This window comes from Larus michahellis, chromosome 3 (genome assembly GCF_964199755.1).
Source record: "Larus michahellis chromosome 3, bLarMic1.1, whole genome shotgun sequence".
Classification (NCBI taxonomy): domain Eukaryota; kingdom Metazoa; phylum Chordata; class Aves; order Charadriiformes; family Laridae; genus Larus; species Larus michahellis.
Genome location: NC_133898.1, coordinates 103,352,791 through 103,370,409, shown reverse-complemented (window position 1 = coordinate 103,370,409; position 17,619 = coordinate 103,352,791). Strand labels below are relative to the sequence as shown.

The following is a 17,619-nucleotide window of genomic DNA, read 5'->3' as shown; positions in this document are numbered from 1 at the left end:
GAAGTAACGTGGCTGGACTATAATTATTGCTGTTAATCTGCTCTCATTCTTGTTATTAAGGCTGAGGTCCCACCTCAGACAAGCGTCCCTTAGATTTTGTCTCCAGTCAGTAGAGGGTTCTTAGGGAAATGTGGAAGGGGAGGAGTATGTTTCTGACTCTTCCCACATACTCTCCCCAAGCTCCAGCAATCTACAGTCAGGTCGTGCAGTCTTTAAAGGCAATTCTAATGATACCAGTGGGGTTATTTTATCTCTGGTCCTAAATGTTCTTGGTTTTCCTACAGAAATTTTCCTTTCGCTCCCATTTGCATGAAATCATTGCCATTTTGCTTTCTCACATATGATGTTCTGAAGTTCCACAAAACACAAAGACCAAGTTACATATACTATCTAGTGCATGTTTTTTGCACATTGGTGTATAATTTATCTGAATAAAAAAAATGCTGCTCACATAAATAATTTAAAACAAGGGAGTATGGGGAAATCGTGCAAGTCCCAAGAATGTCCTCTCTCCTACAAAACTCTGGCAGGTAACTAGCCCAAGAAATAGAAGTGTTTAAGAAACATTGCTACATATTTTTTTGTTTCTTTTAAAGCAGAATTCATGCTCTTACTGCTACATTTTATGTAAAAAAAAAGCTATTCCAGCTCACTGCATACCTTTTTTTTTTTAATGGCACAGTGAAAAGCATTCATTGCATGGTTGAAAAGGAGAAAATCTGCATCTATGTATGAAAGCAATCAATTCATTCCACTTGTAATGAGATTTTTCCTGTCACTTTAGTTTGATTGTTTACCTTTACAATCGCCTCCCATGCTGTTTGGAAAAAGAAGAAAAAGAAATGGGAAAGAATCAAAAGCTAAGCAGCTCAACATGACTATGTTTAATTTCATCACTACCTGCTCTGAAGAATGCATTTGCATATTTATAATACTATATTACTGCAGGAATGACAACCTTTAGTGGCGGTATGTAAGCCAGCAAGATAGTAAGAGCTCAACCTGTTCGAAGAACTCACTGGAAACTAGATGTGCTCTTATGGTGGGCGCAATTGTCAATGGTCATGGCTATGCTCAACATGTGGAACAACACCTTCTCTATGATTTAAAAATAAATGGGACTTAGTCAGCTAATAAATATTTCACATTTTAGCTACAGTTTTGCATTCCAAATCAAAAGGAAGAAGTATCTAAAAGCCAGCATCATCTTCTGTTGTGTCTAGTGGACTGTCCATGTCCGTGCTTATTTTTCCTGTCAGCACACTGTAGGATCTTTCTCCTGTTACCGAAAACTAAACTTCTGCTGAGCCAGTGGCATTAGCTTAAGCATAGAGATTTAAGTACTCACATTAGCCACGCTGCTCTGGAAGAATCATAGGTTTGCCTTACACCCCAAATAACATTCTGCAAAACTGCTGCAGTTACACCTGGGCATCTCTTCAACAGTTTCTAACACAACTTTCTGTGACACATATATAAGCTCTGTGGTATTTAGTGCACAGCTGGAGTTGCTCATACTATTTATTTTAAGTAAGTTTCATTGCCTTTTCAAATTAATCTACCCTGTTCCCACACTGTAGGCACAGCGGACACTCAAAAATCTCAAGTCATTCTTAACAAGTTTCCCCTGAGGCTCTGGAAAGGAACAGCCCAAATTCTTTAGTCTCTGAAATTTATCCACACATTTCTTTTCTTAAAGATAAGGTGTCCTGGTTTCAGCCAGGAAAGAGTTAATTTTCTTTCTAGTGATTGCAGTGACAGGAATGTCAACAACACATATTGTTTTAATTGTTGCTAGACAATGTTTATACTTTTCAAGGACTCTTCTCAGCTTCCCATAGAAGCTGAGAAAGAGCACAGACAGAACAACAGAATATCCAGTGGAATATTCCATACCATAGACGTCATGCTCAGTATATAAACAGGGGTTGGCCAGAGGAGTGTGTGAGGGGGTCAGCAATCACTGCTCCGCACAGTGACAATTCACTGGGTGGCGAGAGTGACTTCTGTCATTATTATTATTGTTATTATTGTCATTTTCCTTTTCCAGTATTGTTCTATTAATCTGTCTTCATCTCAGCCCATGAGTTTTTTTTTTCCTTTTTCCTTTCCCCTCCTTTTCTCCCTCTTCTTCCTGCCCTCTGGGGGGAGGGCGGTGAGTGAGCGGCTGCGTGGTACTAGTTGCCAGCTAGGGTTAAACCACGACATAAGGAAATTCTGAAAAGCAGAAATACCTCACTTGACAGACTGCGCTTCCCAGAAGTGGTAACTGCCCTTCCATATGCCCAAAATTATAGAGTACGATCAGAGTGGTTCACTGTAGAGCCAAGCATTTTGGCACTAAAACCCACCTAAATCAGTGGATCAGTTCTTTTCAAGCACTAAGTACCTAAGGATTTAGGGTGTAAATGTATTTAATATTTTCCAGCAGAAATTCTGTTTCTGCTGCTCTGATGCAGCTCAGCATCCAGCTGCACTGGACTGGAGGAGAAAAGCACACGTGCCTGCAGTCTGTCTAGGGACTATTATGGTTCATGGCATAATACAGACAGCTTTAAGGAAATTCTAGTTTACAGAGAGAAATTACATGGATTTTTCTTAGAAAACTCCTCCAGAAGGAAGACTCATTCGGTAATATACATAAACTGATTTCTTGTATGGTAAAAAATAACCACAACAATCCCCCAGACTTTGGTTAATTCGTATTTAAATCAGTAAAAAAAAAAAAAAACCCTACGTAAATGAGACTAGTCAGCTTGGTTTATGGCAAGAAACCTGTGTTAATCAGAGCAAGCTGGATTTTCCCTAGTGATGTAGCACTTCACTGTATTATTTATGCTCACAGTCAAATATATTTTCTTTAGGTTATACCAGCATCTCAGCCTAGAATATCCTCTCTGACGTGGTAATTGTAACTATTACCCATCCCGTAATCATTCTCAGCCTCTTTTGCTTGGAACTGGTAACAGTGACGTACATGGGTCAGATAATTTCTTTCTATCACTGTAATTGCACAGGGGCTTTGTTTTCTTTTGAGTTGGTAATGTCTAAATTGGATTAAGGTAACAGTCACTTACAAGGCCTTCTCTACAGAAGTTGCTTTCATCGCCGCTATATTTAATGCTGTTTTACTCTAGAACTTCCTTTACACCATTCTCATATGAATGACTTTCCACGAAGTTCATACTTAACTTCAGATTAAAGACCAAATACTTTATGAAGAGGAAAAAAAATACGCTGAATTTTGCTTTTTTTGACATACTCATGAGTGAATGTAATAACTGGCATGCTGGCACTGTTCATTATGATCAGATGAAATTCAAATGATATGATAAGAAGAGTGACCAGTCTCAAAATCAGAGGACTTAGTCTACCTATTTGTGTGTGTTTGAACGTGTTTAGCTGGTGACAAGCCCTTCACTCTCCCCTGTCTCGGCAATTGCTGCTCTTGGCAATAATAATCTGAGTGGGTGGCTGAGGATGGAGCTGGCAGATGCAGTACTGATGCAAATTACTGCTACTTAGCAGCACATGCATTCATTCATCCAGGGAGTCATTTTCTATCATTCCAGAAGTAAGCCGAAACTCATAAAATATTTTACTTGTCAATACCTAGGAATAAAATCTGTAGTGTATTCAACATTTATTACCATAAAATATAATGTTAAACAGATAATTGAAGTGTCAGCATGCCCAATGTCATAAAGAAATCTCTGAAAAAAATGAAATATGTTCTATGTGCCTAATTTGTCTGTTTTGTGGGTTGTTTTTTTTTCAATATTGCAATTGGAGACCTCATAACGCAAGTATGACTGCTGATACGCATTACCAAGACTGAATAATGCCAACCATAAAATCCTGGTTAGTCTTTCCTTGATTTTGGCATATTACTGCTTTCATTGTTTTAGCCACTGAGATGAATGACAGAGGTGACAGAAAGGAAAGCAGAATAATGCACAACATTACTAAAAGCAATATACAGTTCAGTGAAATTAGCAGTCGTTATTTCTGTATTGACCATAATACTGCTGTTTTACAGGCTGTAAAGTAAGACCCAACTATGCAATCAGTACTTATTCTTTGGGTACCGTATATATGAAGCTGCCTTAGCTTACAAATAATTACCTTAGGTGCATTGACCAGGCAGCGATTCCAAAAACTTTTTTTTTCTTTTATCTATACTGCGTTTTTACACACATTTAAGCAAAACATCCACGCTGTTATCTTTTTTAGAACTTTGCCCTGAATAAATATACAATTTTTTTAAAAAGTCCCATCTCTAAAGAAACACTAAATAAAAGAGAAAACCTATTCACGTACACTAATATTACAGCAGTAATCTATACAAGCTATACTTTCTCAGGAGAAACGCACTTCTCTCAGAAGAAATGAACTTTGAGCTGGTTTCTCTTTTAGATGAATTATTTAAATAACAGTGGTAATATAGTAACTGTGGAGGTCTGCAATTACATGGGAAGCAAGGTTTGCGTAGCAAGAGAAAACTTGCATTTAAGTATTTGATGTAACTTGAAAAAAATACAGTTGCCTTGGAGCCGGAGTCTATTACGAGTATTAACTGAGTCATTAATAAGTAGACAGGCAGTCTATGCATAACAGCTGAAGCACAATTGTTTTGACAATAACTGCTATCGGAATCCAGACACAGTACCTTAGCTTTATCCCTCATGGATCCTTTCCCCAGGATGGACATTTTTGCACCTGTTTCTTCTTGTAACCTCTTCAAGGAGTTTCCTCTTGGTCCAAGCAATTTCCCAACAAAATTGAACTAGAAAGCAAATAAAATAACTATTTAGACCAAGAGGTACTTTTCCAAAAACTTAATAAATCTTTATAAACAAGCCGCTTAAAAGAGAAAAGTTTACTTTCCTTTAAAAAAAGCACTCCTACTTTGTTCTGAGCCTAATTCATTGGGTACAAGCCTGGAGAACCGAGGTACCTTCTCATTCAGCACAAAATGCAGTAAAAGCATTCACGGTTTATCTGAACCCCAGGAGACTTCTCTCAAGGACAAAAAATGGCCAGTGGCTGCTCAGGTTTAGCTAACTGCTCAACAAAATCTTTGCTTATCAGAAGGTATAGGTGAAACCCAGAGAATGCATACATTCTTTTCTGAGTTTGCCAGCTTTATTGGCAAAGTAATATATTCTGCAAAGTTGGAGCTTTAGATGGATTTTCAGGAATTGATGTTTTACACATTGATTTTAAAATAAGTGCTATTTTGTGTATCAGCTTCAAATATCTGTTTCACCAGCAACAGAACAAATCACAAACAATAGATTACTGTAGATATTCAAGGCTATTTTCTGAGAGGTTTCTGAAGAATGCTGGGCTTTGTCTGACATGCTGCTAATATTCTTAAACACTGCACAGTTCATGTGAGACATGCAATATTGTTTTTTCTGTATGAAGAGGACAGATGTCTACATGAAAATCAGAGGACAGAACAATAAATAAAGGAGGTGTTAATATTACGTCAACACAAATAGCAAAAAGGGGGGAGTCTATTAAGTAATTTGTTTATTCTGTAGTCAATAGTCTTTCATTTTATTATTTTTTATGAATTCCAAAGGCTTTTAAAAACTCTATGGCATGCTGTCTTTGTAAGTTATCTGAGAACCATCAGCGCTTGCTTAGGACAGTTCTAAATTATGTTCAAGTCTGAACAGACCTGGCCTAGCTTTCAACAAAGAATAAGCTTAGCCAAGGAAAAAGGTGTGTAACTGTATCAACACTTCCTTTTCTTTTATTTCAGAGATAAAGAACATAACAATAAGAAATAGGAAAAGAATATGCTGCTGTCAAAAATACACCTGAATGTCCAAAAAGATGTTATAACATGCTTTGTTTTGCATTACCTTCTATTTTAAAAATGTAAAAAATGGGGAAATATTCTTTTTTCCACTTTAGCCGGCAAGGATATAAAAACACAAACGCATCAGCCATGTTAGTAACACCCAAACTCGGAATTGAGCCAGATACCCCAGAACCCAAGCTGGCTTTCAGTCCAGCGTCTTAATAACAAGTCACTTGTAACTTCCTTCAAATATTGGTTAAACCATCAAAGAAAATAATATGAAATCACAGGAAAAATAAATGGGTAAGGTGACATCTAATGCCACATAAACCAACATAACTGATTTCAGCAAGATAACATGTCTAGGGGCAAGTGGTAAGTGACAATGTTGCAGAAAGATACATCAATCTTTGAAGCTCCAAAAAAAGATTTTCCAAGCTTGTACGCATGTATTTTTTTCCAACTCTATCTGTTGATTTAACAAAAGTTATCAACCCTTCAATAAATCCTACCCCATTTTGGGGGTAGGATCTAGAGATGATGGCCAATCATGGCATCAACAACCCCGTGTCCTGAAACTGTAGCTATGCTCCTTCCTGGGACAACCTAGGATAGAAGTTGTTGTTGGCTTCAAATTGGTTATTACACTTCATATGAAAATAAACCAAATAGTGAGGAAGGAATGGCAAGGACTGAATTTCAATGTTAATCCTAAAACTTTGACTTAATCTATTGATAGAAATAAGATTTCAAAAAATACACATCTTGTGTATGTGAAGGTTTATAAGAGACGACTGAGCGAACAGCAGAGCTCTTGCTCCTCTGCAGGGACCCCCTTATGTGCAGAATGGCTGTTCACAAGTTACAACACCAAATCTTTTGTGCCACGTATACATCACCAATCAGAGAAGAACCATTTACTGCTACATCCTTTCAGTGTTTCTTAATATTAAGAAAAGCTGCCCCTCGAAAGCTGAAAGCACTATACCACTACATAAGTTTGGAGGAGACTACAAGAAGGCCAGCCAAAGCTCGACTTCATTTGTTCTCTGAATGGAATAAAACTATTAAAATACACACTATGAAGATTTATGCTGACCATTTAGATTTAAGCACTTCATAAACTGTCTAATAATTACCTTGACATATGGCTGCAAAGGAGCGGTATGGCCAGCATAAACTATGTACAAAGTGGATTTTAATCACTTCAGAGGAAATAAGTGGTTGGGGATTTTAATTCTATTGATTATGTAGCAGACAGACACACATTTTATCCACTTCTTAAAAAACACAAATCAGGAAGCAAGCAGTTACTTACAACTGAATAACTGAATTGCTCTTAATTCAGTTTTGTCTAAAGTTGCAGAAAAGCCAGTGCACTATATCAGAGATTCAACTGTTGTTCTGGGTCTTCCCAGTATCAGTAAGCTCTAGGGCCACTGGCTATGCCCAGAACCAGTCTATAATAAACTCCTAAAAGTCTGAAAATACTGATAGAGTAACTTCGGCTCAGTAACTTATGAAAAATTAAATCCTTTATGTTCACATGTGGGTAAAAACAGCAGACAAGTACGAGAAAGTTTCAGTGAACAGCATAAATTGTAAGAAATTTGAATCACAACTTTATTCATCTTATTTATTTTATTAAGCTATGCTGGATAAGAACCTGAGCAGAACTACTTTTAATACTGGAAAAATTAAGCTCCAGTTACGGTCACAGACACAGCCAAAGCATACAGCTACAGCGAAGGAAAATGTGAAAACTCAGGGAGTTTGACCGCACATAATGACAACCCTTGCCCTCAAACACACATTCCTGGTACAGCTACTGTAACTGCAGATCTCATTTGGCAACCTTAGTTCTGATGCAGTCCCGCCATGTGTACAATTTTTCTCCAAATAATAGTAGGTCTAAGTCTCTGGGATAATATCTGGTCATATTAGGAGCAGATAGCTGAGAAATTATGACATACAAAAGAGAAAGTTTTAACAGAAAGCTTTCATTGCTGGGCAGAAAACAGACTTCCACTTGAAAAATATGGTTATTGTTGTGTTACTGGATGTTTTTATAGGTGGCTCAACTTCTCGATCATATTTATGAATGTGAACTAGGCTTTCTGTGTGCTTGTAGAAACCCCTCCTGGTTTATGACAAAGATTTTGCATACCATTTTCTTAGATTTTTTATGATTTGCCTGGGGAAAGACAGATGCATGTCTTCAGAGAAAAATGATCAGCTGATAGCCGGGGATGCTTTACTTATAATCAAATGCACATGATGCTTTGTGTGTCAACAGCTGGGCAATAAACTTTCTCCTGTGCAGAATAAAACCTGACAGAGAATATAGCTTGACAGATCTTTCAAGTATGCACTGCCAGTCTCCCCAACGTCTTCCCCAGCCAATATACACCCAGTTTTACCAGGTTTATCTGCATCTCCATTACTTTCACACTCCACTCCGCACAAGCAATCTGACTGTAAAGTGCGCAAAGCCAACACTCTGGCTTCTCGGTCTCCACCAAAGTTTTTGTTCATAAACCTTTTTTTAATAGAATCATAGAATCATTCAGGTTGGAAAAGACCCTTGAGATCATCGAGTCCAACCATCAACCCCACTCTACAAAGTTCTCCCTTAACACCATATCCCCCAACACCGCATCTAAATGACTCTTAAACACATCCAGGGATGGTGACTCCACCACCTCCCTGGGCAGCGTATTCCAGTGTCTGACCACTCTTTCTGTGAATAATTTTTGCCTAGTGTCCAGTCTAAACCTAACCTGTTGCAGCCTGAAGCCATTCCCTCTTCTATCGCTAATGACCTGTGAAAAGAGACCAGCACCAAACTCTCTATAATGTCCTTTCAAGTAGTTGTAGAGAGTGATGAGGTCTCCCCTCAGCCTGCCCTCAAGATCGTCAGTAAAGATGTTAAACAGAAATGGTCCCAACACTAAGCCCTGAGGGACACCACTTGTGGCCAGCCGCCAGCTGGATTTAACTCCATTGACCACCACTCTTTGGGACTGTCCATCCAACCAGTGCTTGATCCAGGAGATTGTATGCTCATCCAGGCCATGAGCAGCCAGTTTTTCCATAAGAATTCTATGGGGAACAGTATCAAATTCATTTCGAAAGTCTAGGTAGACAATATCCACAGCCTTTCCCTCGTCCAATAATCGGGTCATATGCTCACCTGGGAATAACCAAAAATGATACTGCACATGTGCACACACAGAAATTATTCTCTTTCCCCAAACTGTGCTGCTCCCATCCATCTACAAAGCTTTGTGCTTACTCGCAGAGAATACTTACTGACAGTGTGAGACGTTCTGCTCGAGTCTATATGCTAGGACTGAATCCAAATCCAAAGATTAGATACCCAACAAGTACACAGAAAATGAAGAATTCTTAAGAACTAATTACGTGAAATTTCTTACCAAAAAACTGCCTACGTTAATGAGAAGCTTAGGGTTGTGCTACATGCATGAATACATATATAATCACAGACTTGCTTGCCTCCAAAACCGCTTGCAGTAAAACATGCTGCACATCAACACACCTCACTTGCTTCAGGCTAAGACACTGAGAAGAAAATCCCTAAAACTAACCAAGTGTTGTCAAGCTGAATCACAGCACAGGCAGTCTGTCTCCCAGTGTCAGCATTTAGTGCGATAATATATCATAGATGGTTTCTATGAAAGGCCAGAGGTTAATTGTAAGCTGTTCTGTAAATAAAATGTGTACAATAACTAGTTCTTAAAATATATCCTTCAGTTTACTCATAATGTCGTGATAGTCTTAAGTGTACTGCAGCATCTCAAGAAGATCGCCATTTGTATTTATTCTCATTGCCATGCTTGAACTTACCTCCTTTAATATGGACATGCCAAGTGTTTTTCTCAGAAGTCATAATATCAGCAGAATTATCACAGAATTTAAATTAAACACATACACACATTTATAAGTTGTTATTTACATAACATCTGATTGATATAATATTGCAAACTCAGAGGAAAGTTTCTTCAGTATGGCACGTTAAACCAAACTGTCCAGGAGGTGAGCGCAATGGGAGTTGGAACTTTGAAGTGGGCATCAAAGGCAAATAGACACGGTTCCATTATTGTGTCTGTGTTGCATAAAAGGCGGGGAAAAGAAAGATAGTGAATTTGTGCTGTAGAGAATCTGTAGCTAATACTAGCATTTTAAATGTCCTTGGCTCTTTGCATCAGAGTCCTCTCCCTGGGGAGGAGCCCACGCTGACAGTGGCAAACAGGGCTAACGGAGCTAGGCAGACAGAAGCTGTTGACTTTCATCACTACCTCATTTTTTAATGCTGAAGACTGTATCAACCATTGATCCTTACCTCGATTGTATACGTGGGACTCACTTTATTCTCAGTATGTGATAACTGGCCTTTCAATAAGTGGACAGCCATAGAATGGTCAGTTCTCTTGAGACTCATCACACTGGTGGGCTGGCATTCCTGCTCTGCTTATGCGTGCCAAGGTGTACTGTGAGCCTCCCAAGAGCTGGGACACAGGCTGCAAGGTCTGGCAGGGTCACCAGGGGTGTCTGATAGGGGGGTCCCCAAAGACAGCAGCAGATTCAGGCTGAGAACAGTCACGCGCACTTGGGACACTGTCTCACCTGCCTGGCCATGTGGCACCATCAGAAGTAGATGAGAAGCTACTCCACCATACAGCAGCACTAAGTGCTCCCCATAAAACCTATCCCATTTAAAACCACACCTATCTTCCTCCCCAACTCCCTTCTGCACATGGGGGCAAGAATGCTGGTAACCAATTAAGCAAAAAGTCATATAATTAGCTGTTATGTTGCAACTTGAAGCTCTAACCTGCAGTTCTTTCAAGATTATAAACTCCATTTACTATGAGTAAGGATTTTGACTACCTCAGGACAGCATACCGTAGGTATAACAAATCTAACGCATAGTTTACAGCATTAGCATTCAAGCCGCAAACTAAATACAATGATTGATTGAAAATGCATGCTTACATTTAGAAGAATATTTGTTTCCCTGTTTGATATAGCCCAAATACATCCCTACGAGAACTGTAACATTTCTTATTTTATAAACACTATTTTAATAGGGTTTTATAAGCAGAAACAAGGAATATGCTTGCCATTCAGAAAAAGTGTTTGTGTCAGTGACTTTCTGTTTTATACACAGATCAGTGTTCAGAATAGTAACAAAACCTAGATAAATAAGGAATGGGACAGACAAATGTTTCCAGCTGTAAGATAAAGCAGCACAAAGCCCTGAACTGGGAGAATAAATTAATTTCTTCTAGAAGCAGCAAAACAGAAATAGCACAGGCTTGGCAACATGAAATGGGATTGTTATTTCTTAGTGTGTTCTGTTCACCATTGCTATCAGCTCCTTTGTGGGGAGATAAAGTATCTTTCCATTTTCAGAGCTACTTATCCTCACAAAAACCTTTCCTTATTCATGGGGGAAAAAAAAATCCTAAATGCAGTCCTGTGCTAAAGAAAAGGGGAGGAGACAAAGATATTATTCACTTCTGAATAAAACCTCACTGATTGAGACCTGCTTATAAATTAGTTTTCTTCTGGTCCTATTCTAGGACTTCCGATTGTTAATTTATTTTAGAATAGCATTTATCTCACCTTTTGATACACACAAGGGAATTCCCTTCATGTAGTGCTGGATGATTACGAAGGCAAATTTTATTTTTCTCAACACTTTGTAAGCATGACAATGCCTGTAATAATATGCTTTAACTTTTGCTCAGCCCTGGAATGGTCAGGCAGTTGGACTGATTGGTTAAATTTTTGCAGGTCCCTTCCAGCTGGAACTATTCTATTCTATTCTATTCTATTCTATTCTATTCTATTCTATTCTATTCTATTCTATTCCATTCCATTCCATTCCTCAGCAGGTTCTGCGGAGTTCAGATTTGCCTCACACTGTATGTAGCTGCTTTCCTCAATACCTCTTCAATATCTAGTACTTTTTGCCTTTTCTGAAATGAACTTAATGTTCCCGATAAGGATGCAACATTATTTTTTATTACAGCGATGTGATGTTTGCTGTCTCTGGAGAAGAGCTTCCAAGAAACCTGTTTGGTAGGACTGAACTTTGGAAGGCTCTACTTTAGCAAGGCATGTCAGGAGACAGCAAACAGCAGAAGCAGAAAATGAATGTACTGCTTCACTGGGGCTCTGGAGATCTACTTCAAAGGATACGTGCTAATGCTTTCTTAAAGTATTGCACCACTGAAACTTCACTGCAGCGGTCCCAGAACCAAAGGAGAAGGCTGCCCTTTCCTACAGAGCTCACTGGGTCTCATCTCTTCATTACACTTTAAAAAATAACCCGATGCCAGGCTGTGGGGAGAAAAATGGACTCAAAATTAAATGCTCAAAGGGAAAATACAGCTTCTTGAAAACTCCCGGCCAAATTAATTTCTGGTTTAAATCAATAGAATTACCTCAAGAATAAATTAAATCCGAGTAACAAAGTTAGAATCATTAAAGCTACTGTGACTAGAGGATTTACCTAAGAAATAAACATTTTTTATTACACATTTTTTTTATCTTGAAAAGTGCCAGGAGTTCATATTTACGGTGTGCTTGAAGAAGATGCCGCAATATTTGTCTGGCTATTTACTAGCTTATAGCAAGCATCTAAATCTACAGTGAAAATATACTTTTGGCATAACTCCATGAAACAGATGGTCAGTGACTCCAGACAAACATCTTCCAGATACAAGTCCACATTGAGATAGCAAAAATATTCCCTCACTTTTTTAGCAGTTTTCTGTCAGAATTTGGTAACAAGTTGTGTCATTTAAATAGAGCAATTTAAATGAGCCTTAAAATTAAAATGAATTTTCTGATTAAAAAAAAAAAAAAGTTTGGTCTGATGTATCTTTACTCAGTTAAACTTTCTTAACTCAGGAAAATCTGAATAGCTATTTCTCTAACATATGCATTAGCAGTACGATTTACTATATTCTGCTAATCTGTCAAGACGCCCAAACATTTTATTTTGTGTGATTCTGTTTTTAACTCTGACGTGAGGTAATTGAGGAAAAGCCGAGGAACCAACTGAAGCTGCAGATCTATATTAAATCTGCAATTAACAAGTCCAAGGTGTTTATTATTTTAATTGCAGAGATATCCAGAGAGACTCAGCGTACCAGGCACTGCACAGACACGCAGGGAGACGTGATCTTGACCCTGAAGAGTGGTCAAGTATGTTAAAAAAATTAAACAAACCATGTTGAATATATGTGGCTGCTACTGTTTATTTGGATGGACAGGGAGTGGCTGCAGAAACTACTGCCAGGAAAATCCCTGGGCTCAGTTATGAAAGTTGGTATTGCTCGAAGCAAGTGCGACAGGACCAGGTTCTGCTGACAGGAGGACCATGCTGGAGCATACTTTTTCCACACAGAAATGTAAAAGAGGATCCTAATGTCACTTTTCATCTTTGGCTTTTGCATTTTTTATAATTCTTCTGCAACTTGGAATAAACTGCTTTTTCCAAGGCTTATCCCTATTTGGCCAGCCCAGATGGGGTGGTGGTGGTGGGCTGAGGAATGGCTCTCAGGCTTTTTTGCTTTTTTTGTTGGGGAGGTCAGAGCTGTTAGCAAACTAGTCGCCAGTCAGAGGTCACGACCGATCCCAACCCATGCCTAGAAAAGAATCGGGAAGTTTTTTGAGGGTTGACTGCTCCTTAATGGAAAGCTATTCAAGAAGACCAATGTTTTTAAAAACTGCAGAGTATGCTGAGCTAGCAATGATTTTACTCTTCTATTTAAGTCATTTTCTATTGAATCAAGGGCAAGGGGCCTCTTTAGGACAAAAAGTCACCTGCCTTTTAACATTCATCCTAGCCAAGCCTGAAGTAGTCAACTTTCACTATTTCACTATTAGGAAATAAATAAAATACAAGGTAAGTACTAAGGAGTCATTGGAACTGTGTATCGAAGACCGGCTCATTTGAAGGACATTATCTAAAATGATATTTCTATGAATGCTAACAGTTCAGACTGCAGAAGTGCACCACTAATCTTTTTCCAAAGTGCACAATTAAATAAGTTTATATAGAGCATATGCACAGGTATGGATATAGGTACTAAGACTACAACACTGAAAAGCACAATCAACATTTGGCTAATTGGGCTTATTACTCCCACAGATACACAATTTACTGGTCACACTAATAAACACCATCTGCTCTTTGCTAACTGGCAGCAACCTACCAACTCTTTTCTATCTTGAAGAGTTTGGAGCATAAAAGGAAGATCTAAAGGAATTGTAATACAGCAGGATTTCCAAGCACATCGTCTTACTCTTACTGAGCTGAATATGATTTCATATTAGGTGAAAGATTTCTCTTTGCCAGATGCTATATTTGCAAAGTTAAGTTCTAAGTCAACATGAACCAGGATAATTTAGGGTTGAATACCCAACCATAAAACTAATGTATCTTTCCATACATGTTCCATCTTTCCATACATATGTTAGTGATACTGGACTAGTGAAAATGTAGCATAAAACTCAAATTTCTCTTCAGTCACGGAAATTATAACAACAGTTAGTTTGGACCCAGTATGTAAATGAACTGATTTAAAATACATGCATATAGTATCTAATTTTGTAGACAGCATTGTATTAAATCACAAATGGTTTATGTTAATCTAATTAAAAACTCTGTTAGTCAACTTGATTTTGCCTTGCATTATTAAAGTAATTATACTTACAGCAGCATTTATATATCAATTTACATATACTGAGCACTACGCAAACATTAATTTTATTCTCAAGTCATGTTCATAATCAAAGCAAAGCATTACTTTACGTTGATTGACATATGCAAACTCACGTAGCTCTACGGAAATTAAGCCAGTCTGCAAAAGCACTCAAAAACATTTTACAAAATTCTGGTTCTTCCTCCTCCCCCCCCCCCATTTTCTATACTGTTTTTTTTTTTCTTTATTACTAAGGAAAAATGCAAGAAAATATAATCTTTCTTCCTTAGACCTCATTACTTTCTACTTTTTCTACACTTAGAGAGGAAAACCAAGTATCTTTCAAGATTTTTTAAGGAGGACTTGGCTGATCTGAAATGGTAATGCAATAAAATATTTTAAGAGGAGCAAAGTGTTCCAAAACAACATGGACAAGGTGAAAACAGTTAAGTAATACTGTGTTAACTCAAAGACCTGAACTGGTGCTGAATTGTGTGCCCAAGGTGTTCAGGTAGGACATCTGTCCAACTCATACTTAAATTTCAACTGTGTTTCAAGTGAAAATTGTACAAATCTAAGACAACCAATACTGTCCTCTACTTGTCCATTTGATCAAATATGGCAGGACAGAATACAAACTCAGACAATGCAGAATAAATACTATTGGATATATTGCCACTGTTCAGGAGCTTATTCTCAAAAGCCGCATACAGCAGCACTACGTTCCAAGAGCAGATTGCACGTTAACCGAATAGACTTTTTCTTAGTTTTTTTGCTCACTGCGATGAGGTTATGGAAGGAAAATAACCAGCGTTAACTTGATATCTGGCACAGACGGCTTTCCATTGGTTTACATTGCAAACATACTGGGCTCATAAAGATCTTTTCCATTCACCAAACTGAAACTGTCCTGGCTTGCGCTGTAGCACGTAAACCAGAGGGTCTGCAGAGCCTCCTCCTCCACAGTATACAGGGCTAATTGCAACAGTAGTCACCAATGCAGCGGATCCCTGAATTTACATTTCATTTAACACTGCTGATTATAAAAACAAGCTTAACATATATATATAAAGAGAGTAATCACTCTGTAATTTGATATAAACGTAACAGATTTCTTAACTGTGAAGAATCAATCACTGTGTTAAATATGCATACAAGGAATGCGATTTTTTTCCATTATCAGTATTTGTCAATGCTTCTAATTTGCCAAGTTGATAGCCTATAGTACGCACTAATTGCGATTTAGAATACCTCCTCAGTCTCATCACAAAACTAGAAATTATAGTTTTATAACACTTGAGTGACAAAAGCAACTAAAAACCTGAGACTGCTTTGCTGATGGCATCCCTTTGCAAGCAGCATAACTGTGCTTCAGACTTAGTTAATGTAAAACAGAAAAAAGTACTTTCAGGGCAACACCTTGAAAGAACACCACCACATACTGTACGTGACAAATGAGCTGGCAAGCATGAGCTGGAGGGCCCCAATGGCTTTGAATAACACAGACTGCAATATCTAACTGTACCCAAGAAGGAAGTCTCGACATTGCAGTACAGCAACTGTGAACAAAACTGTGGCTAGCATGCTCCTACCTGATAAAATATTAAATAATCTGATAACTTTTTTCACTTGCACCTTTTTTCTTATCCCCGCAACCCAGGCTAAGATCTGATTCTCACTTAAAAGAATATTATAGAAGTAATACTGAATTCTCCTCTAACACAAGATTAAGAAATGCCTCAGGTATATTTAATAACTACCTAGTTTTAATAACTATCTAGTTTATCTAATATTTATTCCATTGTAATTACTGTGCTACAGCACATCTACAGTCTTCAAGAATGATGAATGTGTTTCCAAAATACATATTAAAGAAATCAATCAATGCAAAAAAAAAGGGCACTGAATATTTTCCATTCATGTTGTCAAATCATTATATCCACAGCTCCAGATGTTTAAGGGAGCCAGGAGATCTCTCCTGGAAGGGTTAACCATACCAAAGTAATTACCTTGGTATCTAGGTAGATGTTACAGCCTTTAAAACTCACTTTCGCATTGGCATCTGACCCAGCTGGGTGGCTGGTGTCTACATCTGCAGAATTTCAAGTGCATCATCAGCCCATTCATTGCTGCTGTCTGCCTTGAGCCTCAGTCACTCAGTGGAGACTGCTGTAAATGCCCAGCTGAGCTGCCTCATTCATTGCATTAACTGCATGAACTTTGATATCTCACACAAATTTATGAAATCCATAAATTCCAGGTCTGGAGCTAGGTATTCAATGCCTAGGTCCTGCATGGACAGAAGAGCAATATCTAGTCCTCTTGGGAACCGGCATCTTACAGTACGCTTTTATGTTCCTCTAGGAAATCACAGCATTCAAGTTCCTTCGTGGAGTTATAAATGATGAAGTGTTTTGATTTCCAGCCCTCAAGCATTTATACCCTAATGGATCCCTTATATTTGTCTCTCTGCAAATTCTGTAGCCACTGAAACAAACTAAAGAAAACCCACAACTGCTGTGACAAAAAAATATGTGAAACAGTAAGCAAAATTAACTTTCAACAGACACTGGGGAAAATGTAAGTGTAACTCCTCGTGGAACATTACATTCTGTGGAAATCTCAAAAGTCCTTTGACATTCTTAATTTAATAAACACCGTATCTGTCTTAAATCATTTAGATCATAGCAAAGTAGAGGAAACAAACTGCTACATTCTTAAAGATAAAAACTAAGGATTTGTTCCACACATGTAAGTTTCTGGGAATGTTTTCCCACTGCAAGTTTATTTACAAAAATAGTCCTATTCCCCTTAAAATTGAAAACATCTGTAAATAATATTGCACCAAAATAAGAACATGCCAGTGCACTTCAACGTGAAACAACAATGAAATCAGTAGGGAACTAGTGATTGAGATAATCTTCTCCATTTAAAGTGCTATACAATGACGTTGACAACCTAGCTAATGTACTCACACATTTAAGTACCATCCACAAACCCACAATTAAAACTGTACGTTCTCATCACTAGATTCAGATCTAAAACTGCCTTATGAAAAGCTTA

The 17,619-nt window shown here is 38.0% G+C and overlaps 1 protein-coding gene across 2 annotated transcripts in view; it reads right to left on the bottom strand.

Annotated features, from left to right (window-relative positions):
* KHDRBS2 (KH RNA binding domain containing, signal transduction associated 2) overlaps positions 1–17,619 on the bottom strand; it is a 614,534-nt gene that overhangs the window by 256,632 nt on the left and 340,283 nt on the right. For both annotated transcript variants that reach the window (XR_012586331.1, XM_074581525.1), the window contains exon 3: positions 4,670–4,786. Coding sequence is in view for 1 of the 2 variants with exons in the window: in XM_074581525.1 (XP_074437626.1) it covers positions 4,670–4,786 (117 nt within the window). In the remaining variant the exon portion in view is untranslated. The remainder of the gene's footprint in view (positions 1–4,669; positions 4,787–17,619) is intronic.